This window comes from Triplophysa dalaica, chromosome 18, assembly GCF_015846415.1.
Source record: "Triplophysa dalaica isolate WHDGS20190420 chromosome 18, ASM1584641v1, whole genome shotgun sequence".
NCBI classification, from domain to species: Eukaryota; Metazoa; Chordata; class Actinopteri; order Cypriniformes; family Nemacheilidae; genus Triplophysa; species Triplophysa dalaica.
The window spans coordinates 12,023,209-12,043,170 of NC_079559.1; the positions used below are offsets into that span (position 1 = coordinate 12,023,209).

At 40.0% G+C, this 19,962-nt stretch overlaps 1 protein-coding gene across 3 annotated transcripts in view; it reads left to right on the plus strand.

The window, feature by feature from the left end:
* The window catches only part of hmcn2 (hemicentin 2), a 71,000-nt gene that overhangs the window by 19,261 nt on the left and 31,777 nt on the right, over positions 1-19,962 (plus strand). For all 3 annotated transcript variants that reach the window (XM_056772977.1, XM_056772979.1, XM_056772978.1), the window contains 11 exons: positions 544-702; positions 1,520-1,714; positions 3,129-3,224; positions 3,312-3,439; positions 4,548-4,692; positions 5,035-5,147; positions 5,677-5,830; positions 6,805-6,964; positions 12,270-12,397; positions 12,675-12,920; positions 13,332-13,415. In XM_056772977.1, the coding sequence (XP_056628955.1) occupies positions 544-702; positions 1,520-1,714; positions 3,129-3,224; positions 3,312-3,439; positions 4,548-4,692; positions 5,035-5,147; positions 5,677-5,830; positions 6,805-6,964; positions 12,270-12,397; positions 12,675-12,920; positions 13,332-13,415 (1,608 nt within the window). The remainder of the gene's footprint in view (positions 1-543; positions 703-1,519; positions 1,715-3,128; positions 3,225-3,311; positions 3,440-4,547; positions 4,693-5,034; positions 5,148-5,676; positions 5,831-6,804; positions 6,965-12,269; positions 12,398-12,674; positions 12,921-13,331; positions 13,416-19,962) is intronic.

Below are 19,962 nucleotides of genomic sequence, written 5' to 3' on the forward strand. Positions count from 1 at the left end.
ATAAATAAATCAGTGTTGTGATTCTAAATATCAAAGAAAGATAAATGGGGTTTGAACCACACAGGTAAATATGACAAAATTATCATTTTATGGTGAACTTTCCCTCTAAATGGATAGTTCACCCAAAAATGAATATTCTTTCATAATTTACGGATCCTCCTGTCAACCTGTGTGACTTTTTTCTTCTGCTGAACACAAAAGAAGATATTTTTTTAAGAAAGTTGGTAACTGAACAGCACCGGCACTCTTGCACTTCTATTGTATGGACACAAAACCAATGCAAGTGAATGGGTGCTGGTTACCAACATTCTTCAAAATATATTCTTTTTTGCTCTGCAGAGGAAAGAATCACGTTTGAAATGACGAGAGGGTGAGTAGATGATGACAGAATTTTTTGTGAACTATAACTTTAAGCAAAATATGTTTTTTTTATCTGATGATAAGACGGCTGCAAAAAAAACTACACACAAGTTTTCCATGTGCTTTCAGCTTTCAAAACATTGGCTTCATGTATTCTTTGATTTTTACACCATCTGTCTTCAGGAGATCTTGATCTGGGGAACATGCCATTTGCTGAACAGGATGTCCATCGTGGAACATTGCAGATCCGAGGGGTCCAGGAACTGGATGCTGGAGAGTATACCTGTGTGGCCACAAACGCTGCTGGCTCCACATCTGCTGTGGTCAGGCTGGAAGTGGGAGGTGAGAACATAAGTCCACAACCGCAATACATGATAACTGCTTCAATACGATAGAAAATCACAATACTGTTTTACATTGTGTTTCATTCTTGAGCTCAGTAGCTGAGCATTTCGATTTCTTTTTTCCATGACTTTGAACCGCACATAGTTTGTAGCATAAATCAAAGAACTTGGACAAAACTGTTTGATTTTCAGCAGAGCAAAACCATAACCTCATAAGCTTCAAAACCACAAGTGGAAATGTTACCCCGCACTGTTGCAGAGTGTGAAATTTGGAGAGCAAATGTTGGTTTCAATAACTTCATATTTGGAAATGTTCCTGTAATACCTTCTTTGACAACATTCTCAGACTCCAAGTAGCTCACACGGATACTTTACGAGCTGCTCTGACAGATCCAAAACCAGACTATAATGTTTATTAAGAGCGGTCTTTCATAGCTATTGTACTATATGTGATGTATAGGGGGAAATATCTTGTGGAATACTGTATGGTATAATTTTCACATGCTATTTTCCACCTTTGATGTTATGACAGTCATATCATGTTAATATGAAACAGCAGATGGTTTGTTTTATACCTTACAGAAAAGCCACATGGATCTCACATTTGTGCAAAAGGCACACAGAATCACATTTGAAAGTTTCTGTTTTCTGTTAATGAAATCAAAGGGAGCGTGATTAAAAATTAAAACTACTAATGAATAAAAACACAAATGGAATTATGGCACAGAGAATGAAAGACCCCAAAACAACTGAAATCTGCCAAATGCTCCAACACTATCGTTCTGAACCATTTAATGGCTCTTTATCTTTTGCAGCTGCTCCTGCGTTCTCTGTGTCCCCTGTGGACGTAACAGCCAGTGTGGGCGATAACATTACTCTGTCGTGCATCGCCCGCGGTTTCCCCACACCCTCTCTGACATGGAGACGCCAGGACGAGCGGCCCATTTTTGTCAAGTCGTCTGGCCACGCAGGCACATCTCAACTGCCTTCTGGTGCCCTTCACATTCAGAGTGAGTAAACATATCTTTCAATACATGTTCGGGGAGGACAGTTGCTGATACTGAATCAGACCACCACAGGAGGTGGTTCAGAAACCATACTGAGAACATGAAAGCCAGAGCTGACAGCTTCTTCTCTCTTAGAGGATGAGAAGGGAAACCTGGATGGGATGGTCTCTTAACCCAAGAGGGTTGGGGTGGGGCAAACAGTCAAACCGCAGGTCCCAGCACTGAAGCTTCTGGCAGAACAGGGAGCTGCATATGGATAAAGTAGATGTTTATAGCCGCAATGTTTTTATTGGACGACCACTACAGAGTTGAGCTGCACGTCTGCTGTTGGCGGACCTGGTTACTTAAAGTATTAAGAGCATGTGGGTCTGTTCCCACCTGCCTCTGAGTGGGTCTGTTTAAAGACCTGTGTGTGCAGTGAAAATGTGTTTTAAGAGAGAGACATTCAGCCGAACTGTTTAAAGGCTGCAAAAATGCAACCGAGGCCGACACTCTTGAGAAGAACATGTAAACATGGTTGTTTTGTAAATGAAGACATAATCATTGGTATTTAATGTATCACTTTTTGTATTGATGCAACAGCTACAATTCTGAGTGCAAATTCCATCCATGGAAACTGCTCTTAAGATCTCTTGAAAGCTAAAGTGCTAAACAATGCTTTCAATGTTTTGAATAAGATGGATAGTTGCATCTGTAAAGCAGAATGTGTGTAATGGAGGAATGAAATTCCGCAAATGAAGTTTAATCTGTCATCCCAATGGAATTATCAGCTTTGCTTCTTAATGTAAGGAACTTCTGCAAACCTGAAAATGTTTAAGTCAGAAGTTTATATCTGTAACAAACATGCAGATAATAGGCTGTGTCATTAAACATGTCCTCCACCACCAACACACGCGCACACACACATAAATAATTAATGTAACATTAAAAAACTGTTTTTTTCCTAATTTACTATTTCTATGTATTTAGGTAAAATTCAGAAAAATCTAAAAATGAAAACTGGAGAAACAGGTCAAAATAACTTTAGAGACTTTAAGACCTCAAATACTGAGAAAAAAAACATATTCACTTTTAAGCAATACAGCAGTAATATTGTACAGTACAGTAATGTAAAGTATTTAGGAAAAGTTCAAAAATATATCACAGTTTTCATGTGTTTTGCATGCTGTCAGTTTCTCACATTCCTGTTGACTTTGTCACTCTTGAGGTTCGATTTTGTTGAAATTCAACAGACTAATTAATTAAATTAAAATTTGAAATGTATTTGAATGTGTGCTTTATAGCACTGACATGAATAATTGTAACTATGAACTATCATAAACGATAATATTAAATTTAATGATCTAAATGTTTATAAGCTTCATTACACAAGAGCCCTTTACATTATAAACAGTGCAGTTCTGTTCACTCCCTCCAGGTGTTTGGGTGGACGATGAAGCTGTATATGTGTGCGAGGCCAAAAACCAGTTTGGATCCATCAAGACACAAGCAAGAGTCACTGTAACTGGTTTAGGTATGCAGTGTTCTCACCATTATTTTAAATATTCATCAAGAAGTCTTGAAAAGGGTCTTTTGTGAAATCTCACTTTCTTGTTAACAGAACCACCGTTATTAGCTGAGGGTGCACCAGCTGTTACAGTTCTTAGCGGTCAGCCTTTGAACATTCCCTGCATGTTACTGGATGGGATTCCGCTTCCCGAGAGAGTCTGGATGCACAATGGAAAACAAGTGAGTTATGCAGCATTTTATCAAAGCTGGAGATTTTTGATGACATGAAAAAGGACACAACAAGGATGATGGCTACGACTATAAACAAAAAAACTTAAAAAATTGTTATGAATTTGATAGAATAGTTGAGTCTACAGCTTAACTTAGACAATATAACGAATAAGACAACAAGAACAATATAGTTTGCATCACTTTTAGTGTCATGATTCCACCATCATGTCATGTTTATTCTTGGTCTAGAGGTGGAGTCATGGCATTGCCTTGTGTTTTGTGTGAGAAAGACATGGCTTTGTTTATGTTTTGGCTTGCCATGCTCTTTCACGTGTCTCGTCAGTGTTTCCCGCCCTTTTGTCTCGTTAGCTTTCCCTTAGTGTTTAACACCCGTCACCTGGTCGCTATTAATTATCCTGTGATTATTCTCTTTAAATAGTCCTCATGTTTCATTGTCATGAAATGCATGTCATTGCTTTAGCATGTACCTTTGTGTGAGTTCCTCCCATGTCTTGTAATTAATGTTTCTTCCCAAGTCCAAGTAAGTGTAGTTGAGTGTTAGTCCATGGTAGTCTTTCCTAGTATTGTATTAAGTCTTTGTTAGTTTAAGTGTAGTTAGTCTAGTTCCTGTTTACTTGTCATTGTTACTGTTATCATGTCTTGTTTTACCCCCTCATGGGTCTCTGTTTTGTGTTTTATTAAAGTCTTTTTGTTACCCCGTACCACTGCCTGCATTTAAGTTCTTCCTTTTCCTGTTTCATGACATTTAGGGCATTATTTTCTCAAGCGGATGCACGATAAAACATAAACATCCAATCAAAATCTAGGATAATTTAAAGGACTTCATCACACTTAGAATAAACATAATCGTATGACCACTGGACCACTGGCAAAGTTACAAAGTTGAGAATAGTAAATTGATCTCATTTGTCTAAAATCACAGTGTGTTTGAACATAAAATATATAATGTTTTATTGTTATTGGATAACATCGTACTGCTGTTCTCTCTACTGATTTCTGGAGACTGTTGTAAAACCATAAATTCCCAAAATGCATGTATATTAGCAGCCCATTGTGTTATTGTTAATACAGTTATTCATGATTATCCTATTCATAGGTGCCTTTGGACAGGAGAGTCTTTCTAAGGAGTGACGGCAGTCTTCATGTGGATAGAGCTGTACCTGGGGATGCTGGGATATATGTGTGCACTGCTATCAATGTGGCAGGATCAGTCAATATCACAATCTCTGTGGATGTTCATGGTTAGAAGGACACCATCTCCATATAAAAAAATAACTGAACCTTTCAAGTAATATTGTAAAACTGTTTGGATTGATTTACACACATTTTGATAAAGGGTCCTTTTCAAAACCTTTTCTATTTAAATTATAACAACGCTATATGTGTGAATGTGACCACTGCTTGTATTGAGATGCAATGTTCATCTCATCTTGTCGATAATGCAGCTAAAATCAATGCTAATATTAGAGCTTGATATTTAGAGGTGTTAAGCTGAATTCCTCGTGAAGTATCTTTAGCGAAGTCTAATCTTGAACCAGGTTGTTGGGGCACTGAACAGCTGTTATTCTGACCTACTTTTGCAGTCCTTCCCGATATCAAAGCCGGACCCCTGCACTACACAGCTAATGAGGGAACAGCCATCTCCCTCTCCTGTGAAGCAAGCGGGGTCCCCGCACCATCCATCGTCTGGTCCAAGGTACATCATCACAGTTGTTCTAGTTCATTCCATCTTGTTCACTAATGACACTTTTGGCAGTGTTATAAACCCGGCGATGAGAGATAGCACTATGCTAAACAGTGAGCGGGGATCATTTAATATAATGGCGGTAAGAGTAGTGCTGATGTCGTCCATTTGTCTTATGATGCATCACTTTCTCCAATGTCCTTTCAAACAAATGTAAGCTCACATCCGGCTGGCCTCGTCATAGGGAGTTCATTTTTCCACCACTTTGTTACAGAACACGATAGATTGGGGGCGTGTGGTCAGCAGAATACACCCGAGGCATGTAAATTGCTATTCTGGTCACATGAAAGAAGTTCTGCTAAAGCTATCTTGTTTTCCGTGGAACAAGGGGTGGGGGTATGGTATGCACGGGGAATGCTTGATTCCTGGTAACCTGAGAGGCGGATTCAGAGGTTTCGCTGATCTGTGGAGACTTTGGACTGTATGTGCATTCCAATGCAAACAATATGCTTGTTTCAGGACCATCATCTTCTCTTCCCAGGGTCGAGAAACCAAAGCTTTGTCCGCACCTCTTGAAGGACCTGATGGAAGCCTGTACATTCCCAGTCCCACGGCGGAGGACTCAGGGGTGTACATGTGTACCGCCACCAGTGCAGTGGGCTACACCAACAGAGAGATGCATCTGAGTGTTAACAGTGAGAAATATCATACTTCAGGCTCAATTTCCATCTACAAAAATGATCTTTATGCTGAAAAAGCTTTCTTAGTCAATACTTTTATCTTGTCAAAAACAAACCAAAGTTATATAAACACAGTTGAAACGGAATAAACTGAATTGCAAAATTGCATAAGAGAACACAGAAGATATGTTTTCAGAGATTTTTATAACAATTGGAAATCATTTTTTCTTGTTTACGTGATTCAATTTGACCAGATTTATGGAAGATAAAAACAATGTTTGTAAGTGGGGTAGAAAAATTATTTAAAATTAAATTGTAAAAAGAAAACAAGTCAATCGTATTTATTGATTTTTATAAATATTTTTTTAATGTGTGACAGATCAGAATTATTGTTGTTGAAATATTTTGTGCACAGTGGCTTTTAAAAGATTTTTGACTCTATCTGTGAAATCCAATATCTATTTATGAGATTGGGATCATTAAAGTAGTCTTTAAGGATTTTATTGGCACCACGTTTCATTGTTTTGCACATAAAAGAAAGTTGTCCACTGATTTAATCTTTGACATGGCTTTGACATCCTTGACATTATATAGAATGATCACAGAAAACAACAAATCACAAGCAGGATCACAAATTAGACTAAAAATATATTAATAATTCTGTGGGCTTAGTAAATATCACAGAAATAAACAGCGACACTGCAAAAAGATCCCGAAAGAAATTAAATTTTCTGTCAAATTGACATTCATTAAATAAACTTTAATGCAAGTATTTCATTAACAAATAATTTTTTTAATATACACATTTTTGTACATTCTAATAGAAAATGTGAGTTACTCGGATTTAATTCATTTTTTACTTTTTTACTTCGAGAACTCTATGTTACAGTTTTAAAATGTACTCCATTTTTTTGTGTCTAAATTGTTTCATGTAAAATCACAGTTAAATTGTATCAAGTAACTAAACATCTAAAATCTCATTTCAACAGCTAGACCAAGAATCGTTGGCTCTGATGGACCGCAGGCAATGGTTGAAAAGGCGGCTGAAGTCGGCTCAGAGGTCATCCTTACATGCGAGGTTCAGGGAAGTCCTGCCCCTCTGGTGACCTGGAGCAGAAATGGTCAGCCCATTCCCCCTGTCACAGCCTGGTAAGATTATTCTTATCCGTTCTATCAGACCCCGCGATGATCACATAAATACACTACATAAGTCAACTTTAATGCAGATCTTTCCAAAGTGTTCCAAATGACCATAATCATTGAACCACAAAGCTGTAGCCTTTTCGACCGCGTTTGACTTCATCTAAATATTTAAACTGTTTGTTCAGTGGAACAATGCCATTACAGTGCATAATAAATGGCAAAAATATGTCCTCGATGAGTGATAAATGATTTCTTGCTGTGAAGGAATGGGCCCTGATGAGGTGATGTAGCCATCTATAAAAGACTTCAGCTGTGTCAAAATTGACCCCAGCTGACTTTCCTTACCTCATTCTATCTCTGACTCCCATAGACAAGAACACGAGCCAGTTCTGTTTCAGTGGAGCCGTCCGAGTCACATTAGATTACAGCTTCACGGACTGATGCTTTACATTAATTTGGCTTAACTGAAAATAAGAGGGTCTCAACGCTAATCTCTCGTTTTGAGGGTTGGAAATTATGATGAATTATCCGTCCCTATAGATCTCTTCAGAATTACAGGGATGTGACCTCGAAGATGTGGCTCTCACACCAGTTAAAGCTGGATTTAAGATGTCTTTCTTGATAGGTTTGGGTTTTGTCAGAACAAAACTGAACGAGACGTAAGTGCCTAGTCATTGTGAAAGTCCTGTGGAGTCATTCTGTATCTACTATTAAACAAAAGCGAAAGGTGGAATCACATGGGCTTGACTGGAAAGCAGATGTTAGGTTCATTATGTTTAGCTTGACTCATCGGGTTGATGCTTTTACTCATATCAGCACCCATAGGAGAGGAAGATTGCACATACAATCTTTAATATCTCAATTAAAGGTCAGCGGTGAGATTCAATTGAGCGAATGGACAATTTTGCTGAAGTCTCTGGTTTCTCCGATTTTAATTCTGAGACAAAAGCTCAAACTGTGCTAAGACATGCCAACGTACTTGCAGTGTTGGGGAAGCTACTTTGAAACTGTAGTTAGATAAGCTACAAGCTACTCATCAATAAAAGTAGTTAAGTTACAGCTTAGCTACACATTTGAAAAAGCAGTTAGCTACACTACAAGTTACTATAAAAAAATAGCTAGCTACATTGAAACTACTTTGATTTTAGAGTGTCATTGTATATAAAGAATAACTGATTCATTGTAAATGAAAAATATTTTAAGAAAACAATGTAATACAATACAGTTATGATTTCAGTGTTGTTTTATTTTGTAAGCTACACAGTACGCAAGTTAAAGTTAAACTCAAATTTATCTCAAGTTTGCAAAATGTAGACAATGTGAATTATTAAAACAACAGAAAGAACAAATGTTGGGCCAAATAACTCACCTGCATGTGTTTCCTTAAATTTGTGCTTAAAGTCTTTGATGCAGACTTTTAATTTTTAGTTTTGAAAAGAATACATAAAAGCGTGTAACCATTACTGTTTGCATCTTTTAGAGACATGAACTTGGACAAATAAGGCCATGGGCAATTAATCACTGAGGGTCAAGCCAGCCGCCGTTTAGATTTGGATGAGCAGATATTGAGTGGTTTACCGTAAATTCCAGGAATGCTGCTTTTAAAGCTTTATTTAAATGCAGAGGATCCGTGTCTCTTGTCAATAACCTATTTTTAATAAGTAGAAAAAACGGATGGTGGGTTTCAGTTGGGGCCGTCCCGCAATATATGCACACCTTATGGATTGTTTTACTGTAGCGTTTTGGAGAAATACAGTTTTCCACTTTAAAAGGCTATAGAAACATTATACATCTTCCGATTCTGAATCTGAAATTCAGTCGACATGCCTTGCTCCATCCTGGATGGATGTGTGTGTGTCAAGTTAACTTCGGCAAATTAACGTAATCATCAGACGCGATCTGAATATTGTGCGTAAGCCGCGAGATGCGTCACAGGACACTAGCTGGCAGTAATGCAAACATTTTCAGTAGTAAGTAAGGTGACGACGCATGTGCTCAGTGCGCTGCACTACTTATTGCTTTAAAGTTCGTCGCAATGGAATGTAGCGAGTAGCGTTTGGGCACGCTACACCGCTACCTGCTTGTAAAAGTATTTAACTACCGGAAAAGCTACACTGTTTTAAAAGTAACTTAACTACCGTCAAGCTACAGAAAAATGTAGTTAAGTTAGTAGCGTCGCTACTTGTAGTTAGCTACTCCCCAACACTGCGTACTTGTAACTGTCTGATTTTTGTCTCTTTTTATGTCCTCCACTGAAGTTTTAAGAGATTCACTTGAGACAGGTCAACTCAATGAAGAATAAATGTATGATGACAAGACGGATGCATCAGAATTACAGAAGCATGCTGGGAATTTTTAGATGCTGGAGCATTGTGATGGCATTTGTCAGAGAGATGCCGTGGATAGGTATTGCAATGGTGTAAGGGTGACCGCTTTAGGATTAGATAATGCGGTATTTCTGGAGTGGAGTATTACCGGAACGGCGAGGCGGTGTATTGCTGGTAAGAAAAGGAATGAGATGTGTGAATGGAGTGTGTGTTTTGAGTGATAGTCACAGAGGAAGAAGTGTAGCCTGCATAATGTTTGAGTCTCCAGGAGCTTCCTGTCTCATAAAACAGCATGTCGACGTCTCTGTCTGCCTGACGAGAATAACACACCACTGCAGAGACATCTGCCACACAGGAAAGAAGATTGTGTGTGGAAAGTATGTTGAACGTAGAGCGGGAAAGCCTCGGGGATGTGAGGGGGCACCAGTGCTTTAACCTTTATGGGGTTGGGGTTTTAACCGAGTGTGATGGATTTAAACATGTTCTGTGATCAAGAGGAGGACAAAGAGTGCTGCTTAAAATAAAACGAAGGATCCATTTATAAACATAAATATGTAAATTAATCCCTTTTTGAATTGACAAATTAATAGATATGTTTGAAATGGTTTATTTTTGTTAAATCAAACAATTAAATAATAAATGAATGTTTTTAAATGTATAAATAGTCTAATATAAAACTGTTTATTTAATTAATGTTTAAATAAATCCAAAAGAAAAAGTATATTCATAAATCATTTAAAATCACATCTTAATAAAATGTTTGCCAAATGCTTTTCTCTCTTTTTGTTCCAGTTGCTTTTCTATTAATTGTTTAATCAGTTTAAAACATTGGACAATTCACACGTTGGGAAAACCAATTAACTTTTGACTTTTAGTATGTCATTTAAAGTACATGGAAGGTGGAGTGTCATTAGACAGTAACAAAGACTATTTAAACAGAAACTTTATACTTTTATTTCCTGGATTAGCATGATTTCTTGTCTCTTAAGGTTTCGAAACTAAATTTTTTGCCTTATTAGTAAGAAAAACAATGATATAAAAAGAGTAAAGACGTCATTAGAATTTTACCATGCTATTTATAATGCTATAAAATCAACTTCTAACTAATATGGTGTGGCAAATATGCACTCTACAATGTGTGTTTTTTAAAAGGATTGCTTTTAAATGGCCAGCATATGAAATAGCGACGTTTAATGGTAAGGTTGCGAATTGCAACCAACGTCTCACTTCAACCCTTCCCCCTCCCTTTCGAAGCACTACGGTGACCAACACAGAACTAAGATGTTGTCACGTTTTCGCTTCTTTGGTGAAGGATATAATGTATTTACTCAACGTGCTCTGTGGAGAAGTTTGTCCATTTAGGGCTACTGTAGAAACAACAGGGCGAATGCCATGCAAAGGGAATAGAAATATGTAGATTGAAATAGCTCATTCTATGATAATAAAAACATCACACTTATTATGTAACGTCTGTATACACCTCTGAAGACATAGTTATGTATATTATATTGCATTTCTGTCAATGAAATAAAATTATACATTGGACCTTTAACATCATTCTCAGTTCATCATTTAACATCTCAGTGACTCATGATTCGATCACGAGGATGCTTGTAATCTTATCTATTTTTGAAATATTACAACAGAAGATGTTTTTAAACCCAGATCAATTTCTTCTGCTTTCTGTCTTTTTCTGGCTCACTCATGCACCGCTGATTTTCATAATTACCCACAGTCTCTATCTGCAAGCGTGCACATGTGTTTCTATGAATGTAAATGATGTGTCTTTTTGATAGGTTCAGCATCTTTCTTTGTGTATGTTTGTGTCTGATCTCCTGTTTGTTTCTGCTTGAATTGTTAGACATTAGAGGTGATATCATTGATCTTGGGCAGTAACATGGATATTTAGTTCTTGGAGTTCTGGTATCAAAACTTTCCAAGAAAATGTTGGAGCATACCTTGAGTTTGAATTTCTATGAAATATGCATTCATTTCCGTAATATTGCCACTGTGCATTGTCAAGTTGGCAGCTTTAAAGCATTTTAAACAAGAAATAATAAATAAATAATTTACAAAAGCCTTTTCAACTGCAAATAATTATGTTCATCTGCAACAGATTTATTTATTTATTAACAGATGCGGCATTCTTTTATGTGACTTTCATGACATTTAGCATGCGTTTTGTTTGCTGTCCGCTGCGCACGACTTTCTAAATACATTGTATTGATAAAATGTTTGCTGTGATTGTAATTCTGTGGTAAATGTGTTCATGCCACTTGTGCTGGATTAAGTTCATGTTACATTTTCCACTCCAGATGTAGCTTCTGTCCAGCTTCTTTCACACAGGACACGTTCTTACATTCCAAAACATTGAGATGGGAGGCACTTAACTGAAACAAAATGCAGGTGTTTCAAGACATGTTGAACTTTTCCATTTCAAGTGGCGTCTTAAAAATAAACAGTTTGTTACACGGATAAACAATTTTATTTAAAGAGGGTGCAGCCGGACACTGGAACATGTCCCGCGGGAAGGGGCTCTTAACTCTTCCACATGGCCAGAAAACTAATTACTTTCAGAATTTACAATAATTTATAAAAATGATTCATGGACCAGGTGGAACCAATCTTGGGTCTGGATCTCGATCCATCTAATTGGTAGCCTCAGCGATAGTCCACATGTGCAGAGGTGGAGACCTTTGTCCCAATGAGGTTTAGTGAACATGGTAACCTTTGTATGTTCATTTCGGAGTTATTAGTTTTATTTGTATTTCAGACTAGTTGTCATAATAATGTTGCTGAGCAAAATGATTCCACACAAAATTAATTCAAGACGATTTTATCGATTGGTTTCAATCGCCAAGGTGCATACACAAATGACCGCACGTTCACTTGCATCAGTCTGTTACACATCTGTAGAAGTATAATGATTTAAAAACATTCGTCCTTTTACCCCACGGTCTGAACTTTGACCTTTCCTCAAACAGGTTCACGGTTTTACCGTCTGGTTCTTTGAAGATTGCTGATGTCAGACTGATAGACAGTAAATTCTACACCTGTTCTGCTGTTAACCCAGCTGGAAACGTGTCACTCACCTACAATTTACAAGTTCAAGGTAAAATCCAACAGCGTCAACATTTATGTGTTACAAATAACACAAATTTAAAAGGAGTAAATCTACCTTCTCATTCAATTTGAACACATTCTGCCTGCACATGAAAAGTATTGTGGTGCTACCATGGTAACCGTGATGGTACTACCATGGTAAATTGAGATTTATTCTCTCCAAAGAATCCCTAATATGCTGTTTTTACATGAGTGTGGCATTTATAAACCTTTCATATTCTTCATCTTACATATAAGACTTTACTGCATTTATTCAATTTTACCAGCTAAACCAAGAATTCAGCCAGCACCTACTTCTCTGAAGGCTCTGATTGGCCAGACGGTGGTGTTGCCATGTGTGGTTCAAGGAGAACCAAGTCCTCAGATTAGTTGGCTTCATGATGGACTTCTTGTGAGCTCTGACAGAATGCTGAAGATCCAAACAGTCCAACACTCAGACAGTGGCACTTACAGTTGTGTGGCCAGAAACAGTGCTGGAGAAGACATCATAGAGATTCTTCTGCAAGTTTTAGGTATAGTATGTCTGTTGTGTATACGTAGTCATAAAATTTTGTGTAAAATTTGATTGGAAGTCTTTGCAAACCATCAGGATAACCTTGATGAAACCCCCCTACTGAAAAAAACAATAGAAACAGAAACTATTAGAGTTGAATGGTTTACATTAAAATACCATTATGAACTATTAGCTTTTTCCAATAGTTCCATTACACTTTGAGTTTATTTGCCACTTATGTGGCTTCCATGTGGAGTAATATATTTAAAAATGTAGATGAATAATATCATATATTTATGAGGTAAACAGCTCATAATGGATGTTGTGGAGGTTTTACGTTACAAATCACTTTGCATTGACCCTGAACCCAACCTTCAGCCTTGGACCTTTAAATTTAACCTGTGAACTGTTTGTGTGTATGTGGTTACAGAGGCCCCTTATTTTGAAATAAATGGAGAGACCATCATTGAGAGTGTGACCAACAAGAGAGTCATCATTCCTTGCCCAGCACGAGGTAGGTCACAGAGGTACAAAAGAGGTATAAAGAAAAGAACCCTGCTGAGAAGAACCGCATATTTTAGTTCCTATGCTAGTTCCCTGCATGAGGTTCCGGTATTCCCACCAGGCATCCAAACTAAACTTGGTTAGTCTGGAAGATATTTTTTGTTGGATAGCATTACAAGCTACTATGTGACTAACTGCTCAAATCTGGTTGTTAATTTGTGTAGTAAGGAATAGAGTTTGTATCCAGTAACAGACTTTTATAATTACAATGCATGGCTGTCTGGAGAAGGTTAAGGCTTTAAAACATTCCATGAGTGTATATTTGCATCTGGTAGTGTGTTTGGACCTAAAGAAGGTGGTGCGTGACGTCAACGATAGTTCACCGACAAATTAAACTTCTGTCATGATTTACTCATCCTCTTATCATTTCAAACCTGTATGACTTTCTTTTTTCCACAGAACACAAAAGAAGATGTTTTGAAGAAAGTTGGTAACCGAACAGCGACGGTACCCATTCACTTCTATTGTATGGACACGAAACCAATGCAAATGAATGGGTGCCGGTTAACAACATTCTTCAAAATTTCTTCTTTTGTTTTCTCAGAAGAAATTCATACAGGCTTGAAATGACAAGAGGGTGTGTAAATAATACGTATTAAATATAGTTGGTAGTAAGCGGATTTTCATGCTGGCTATTTTGAGTATTTTGACACTTGTTTATTTGTAAGTTGGTTATTGTAAAAATGCAAAGGATGACTTCACTCACACACTGTAAACATTTTTTTCACCTTACATTTTTAAGTTGAATCAAATTGGCTTTCCAACCCTGCTGAAAAAAACAATAGAAACCCAAATAGAAAGCATGACAGAAATGTTTATACTTTATACATTCCCTTCCTGTCGGTCTCTCGACGTTGCATCGAACTGACAGAATGGGGTTTGATCTTGAGAACCTATCATCTCCGATTGTAGCTTTTGAAGGCCAATGAAGTTGGCGAATGGCGTGGCATTCCAGTCTCTCCCCCATACATACGAGTATAAAAAGGAAGATAGCGTGCCCATTCATTCAACTTTTTCTTCTTCGGAACCTGCTGATCTTATGCTGAGCACATCTTCTCGGATTGAAGTGAAACTACTGGATTTTACGACTTAGACCAGTGGATTCGTTCTGGTGTGTGCGATTTCCCCTGGGCATTTCGGTAGTGAGCTGACGGTGTCCAAAAGAGCAAATTTCCTTGAAAGAGCAAATTTCTCACAGCGTTCACTTGCCGCCAGGCATGTCTCGCCGCTGTAACCATGGATGTGGCCGGTTTGTCCTCGAACCTGACAAGAACGATACCTAGATCACATGTCTGGGTCTCCAACATGCTGAGGTAGCGTTCATGGATACGGCATGCCGATCAAGGCATTGCGGTCATGGTTGGCTGTGTTCTATTTGGACCCAGCCACAACAGCGGCTGCCAAGTGGACCGTCCATGCCCCATCACGCTCGACTACCTTATCTCTAATGGGTGGCAGTCGACTGCCCCATAGTGGATCTACACAACAGTGTACAGAGGACGAAGTGTCTTTCTTGAGTCGATGCGAGGCCTCCGATTGCAGTCCACCTCACTGCCTTCTCTGCAGCGGTCGCGGCTGGATTCTTGGTACCTGAATACTTAGCACGGTGGCAAACCGTGCTCCGTCCTTTTTACCCTTAGGTGCAGGAAGAGCTCAAGAACACCTGGAAAGCCCCCTTTTCGAGCTATGTCGCACTAGATTCTCTCAACGGCGGGGCAGCTAAGTGCTATGTCGATGTACCCCAGGTTGAGTGTGCCGTCACGGTACACCTGTGCCCACAGGCGGTCTCCACCTGGAGGGACCAACCAAAGCATGTAAGTTTTCATCATCACTGGTGTCGAAAGCTTACACTGCCGCGTGTCAAGCTAGCTCCGCGCTTCATGCAGTGGCCATCCTGCAGCTCCACCAGGCTAAGGAATTGAAGAGACTGGACAAGGGAAAGCACAACTCAGCGGTTATGCAGGAACTGCCCACCGCCACTGACCTCACTCTACGGGTGACCAAGGTCACCGTGCACACGCTGAGTCAAACGATGTCCACTCTGGTGGACCAGGAGAGACACCTTTGGATAATACTTGCGCAGATGCAAGATGCTGAGATTGTGCGCTTTCTCGATGCACCCATCGCGCAGCGTGGGCTGGTTGGTGACATGGTTGTGGACTTTTCCCAACAGTTTCCGACGGTGAGGCAGACAGAGGCAATCAAGGACATCCTACCCTGCCACAGCCCGGTCCCCAGCAGGGTGTCCAGGTCCTGGATGGCATCTGCTTCCCAGCAGCCCGCACCTCCGTGCCTCAAGCCTGGCTCCAGCGCCCCCTTCTCAGGCGGCCTCCTGCGGGCGGAGGAGTTCACAGAGGAAAAAATCTACTCCCCGTTAGCAGCCGAACAAGAAGAAGCGACCATGACAGGGACAGCCCTGGGAGGACCAGGACATTGGGCGCAGTTCCAGCCACCCCAACGCTGTCGAGCCGCACTAGGACGATCCCTGCCTGGTCCAGATGGTGACTTCCTGGCATCAGACGCTGAAGATTCCCTGGACCTGCCAATGTCGCAGCCTTCAGCACTCTCCACTCGACAATGCATCTTTAGGAAGTTCGTGGAGGCTGCTCTCACTTCTCCCAGGAAGCAGGAAGTGCATATCCTTAACTATCTCAACGACTGGCTTATCCTTGCTCACTTACGAGATCTGTTGTGTAGGCACAGGGACCTTGTGCTTCGGTACCTTGACCAATATGGCCTATGGATCAACTGGGATAAGACCAAGCTCTCCCCCATGTGTAGCACATCTTATCTCGGTCTGGAACTAGACTCTGTTACCATGACAGCGCATCTCACTACAGAGCGCGCCCTGTCAACTCTGCGTTGTCTGACCCTCATTAAGCAGCACTCAGCGGTTCCACTGAAACTTTTTCAGAGGGTCCTGGGGCATATGGTGTCTTGGACGGCAGTAGTGCCGCTCGGGTTGATGCACATGAGACCGCTTCAGCATTGGCTTCAGAGTTGAGTTCCTTGGAGAGTGTGGGACACTGGCATTTAGCGAATTCACATCACATCTCACTGCTGGCCGCGGTACAAGTGGAAGTACGCCTTCCCCCCAGTGAGTCGAATTGCACAGGACATGTGCAAGGTCAGGGAAGAGGGGCATCAAGTTCTATTGGTTGCGCCCCCCTGACCCAACCAAACTTGGTTCTCAGAGCTGATGCTTCGGATGACAGCACCCACCTGGTCGATTCACATGATGACGGACCTTCTTTCTCAGGGAAAGGGCATGGTCTGGCACCCGAGACCAGACCTCTGGAACCTCCACGTCTGGCTTCTGGACAGGACGAGGAGATCCTGAGTGACCTGCCTACCGCAGTCCTGGGTACGATCACTCAGGCAAGAGCACCACCCACTAGGCGACTGTACGCCTACAAGTGGTGCCTCTTCTCGTCTTGGTGTTTTTCCCGCAGAGAAGACCCACAGAGCTTTGCGATCAGTGTCGTGCTGTCCTTCCTTCAAGGAAGGTTAGAGAGCCACCTCTCTTCTTCACCCTCAAGGTCTTTGTCGCAGCCATTACTGCACATCACAACTTTGTGGCTGGTAAGTCTTTTGTCCAGCAAACCTGGTCATCAGACTCCTGAGGGGCGGTAGGAGGATGAATCCTCTCCGACCGCGCTCCGTACCCTCTTGGGACCTTGATGTGGTCCTTGTCAGCCTTGGTATGGCCCCATTTGAGCCCCTAGGAGAAGCCGCTTAACCTCATCTCACGATGAAGATGGTTCTTCTAGTTGCGCTCGCTTCCATCAAGAGTGCAGGGGATCTACATACACTCTCTGTGTCCAACGAGTGCCCTGAGTTCGGCGACTCCCATGCGGTGCTGAGACCGTGGCCTGGCTACGTACCCAAAGTTCCCATCTTCAGAAGCTGGGGCATAAGGGGAGAGCTGTCTCGAAACAGATATTGCCGCACAGGATCAGTTGGTTATGTATATTGCCTCAGTTCCCTGATGGATGGAAAGAGACGTTGTGTCCATCTTGCCACAACGCTTCTGTGAATGAATGGGCATGCCATCTGAATGGCAGAAATGCCATTGCTCCTCAATTTCTTTCCATTACCATTACACTAAACATCCCATATCTCCATATTGACTGTAATTGTGTTTCGTTATGCTGTAGTTTTGTGTTCAGTGTGGACGGACAAATTGCATGTCAAACTAGTGTCAACTAGGATAGAAACTCATGCTGATGTAGGCTGGTCTTTTTTCAGAAGGAAATTTTGTGTATATTTTTGTTTTTTTCATCATCCCCTGATTTATTTTATAAATAATGGCAGTATATAAGCATAAATTGCATATTTATACCATTTGTAACAATTAATGACTGAGCCATTGGATATACTGTAATGTATTACATATATAAAATTAAATTCAATGGGCTGAGTTTATAGATAAACAATCTGTATGTAAGTTGTCCATGAAATATGATTGTGAATGAGATGGTACATCCTTCAGACACTTTCAGCACTTTTATGAATACTGAAGCTCATCCTCCCATGAAAAGCCACCTCTGTGTTTTAGGGAGCCCTGTTTTCCATTTCCCTGAATCTCGCACCAGATGGTCTCTTTCCTCATCTCAGTCTCGTCCTGGCTGCTGTAATTGTGTGTTTCTTTTTAGGTTTGGTAACACTTTACACAGGTTGAATCAACAGCTCTCTCACATAAACACACTTGGAAAGGAAAAGGTGTTTTGTGTGAATTTGTGATTGTGACACTGCCTGCTGATGTGCGTACTCTGCCCTGGCGTTGGAAGCTGATAGGTGTTGTTATGACGGAAACCTGCCATGGCAACCCTGCGTGAGTCGCAGATATGACATGATGAATGTGTTTCGTGACTGCACGCGTGTGTGTGTGAAGTGCTACACGGCAGCTGGAACTCTGCTCTTCTGTCTCTGATGGCCACATCTGCTTTCCGGCAAAAGTGGGCCCACCGGGAAAGGAATCTTAATTATGGGCCGCTGCAGGACGAGAGTGCAGGGGGAGAAAGGTTTTGCATGGGTCTAGTTTGAAGAAAGATAAGAGATGGCCATCAATAGAGTAGGAAATCAGCACCGATTCAGCAGGGACTTAGCGATCATGATAAAATAATATTGCAGTTCTTTATGTTCATTCATAGTTTTTGAGTATATGATTCTTTGTGCCGTGGAACACAAAAGAAGATACTTTGAGAACTGTCTCTGTGGTTTTGTGTACATACAATGGAAGACTTTAGGGTCCCAAATTATTGACTCACCAACATTCTTTAAAACATTTTCTTTTATGTTGTGTGGAAGAAAGAAAGTCATACAGATTTGGAATGACATCATGATGAGTAAATGAAGAAAGCTTTTTCTTTTTTGGATGAATTATCTCTTTTGAAATAGACTTGTTATTCACCCTCGGTCTGTCAAGGTCATCTGAGCCAATAATTGAAATTTGCGTTAAATTGCTGTTAGTGTTTTTTTGTACTGAATTTTAGTGCCTTTAATTGTGTTGTTATGGCGACTAATGTTTGAGGGTGGCTGAGACGTCTGTGTAGCACTTAGGGAGAGCTACTTAGGGAATAAGACAGTAAAAACATGTCCAAACAGAAATATTTACTTACAATCATTAAAATGATCAAGAGACGCTTCACAATAACAAGTCACAATATTCAACTCAAACTCAACCTGTGGAATTACAGATAGATAGTAATGTGATGCATGTTTTGATTCAGTCATTCCATTGACTTTCATGTGTATGTATGTGAATGCGGTAGACTAAAAACTTTTTGCTGCATTCCAAAGGACAAGTTTGATGATCTAACCTGCAAATTCTAATCAAATGACGATGTGTAAAAGATTGATATGCCACTGCTTAATCTTTTCAGGGTTGTACACAAATTCATTATTAAGTACTTGCTTATTAAGATGTATATTGGTTGTATATTAGTGTTTATGAAGCACATATTAATGCCTTTTTCTGCATTAACTTATTCTACATCCCTTAATCCTATCCAATAATTACAACCTATAAGAAGTTATTAGGAGTTTATTGAGGAAAAAGTTGTAGTTTATAGTTAGTTAATAGTGAAAATTGTTCCCCATTCTAAAGTTTTACCAAAACTAAATATTGAGAAAATTGCCTTCAAAGTTGTCCATCAAATATCCGTGCGACTTATGACTGGTTTTATTGTCCATGGTCACATATTGCATAATACAGTTTTGTACATTACAGTTTCAAATAACAAATACATCAATAATTGTGCAAATGATGTCTGTATAAAAATTACAATGCTTTCTTATCAATGGTAATTCTAGTTGCTGTCCATACTGTATATGCATGGCTTTGCATACAAATATGCATTTTGAAGTCGAGTTTGAACGGGGCATTTGCCAACAGACCCATTGTAATAATTCATGTGGCCCGGTACAGCATTTTTATGAGAGGGCTTCCTTTCCCTCGAGCCTAATGTGTAGACTATACTATAAAGGGCTGTAGT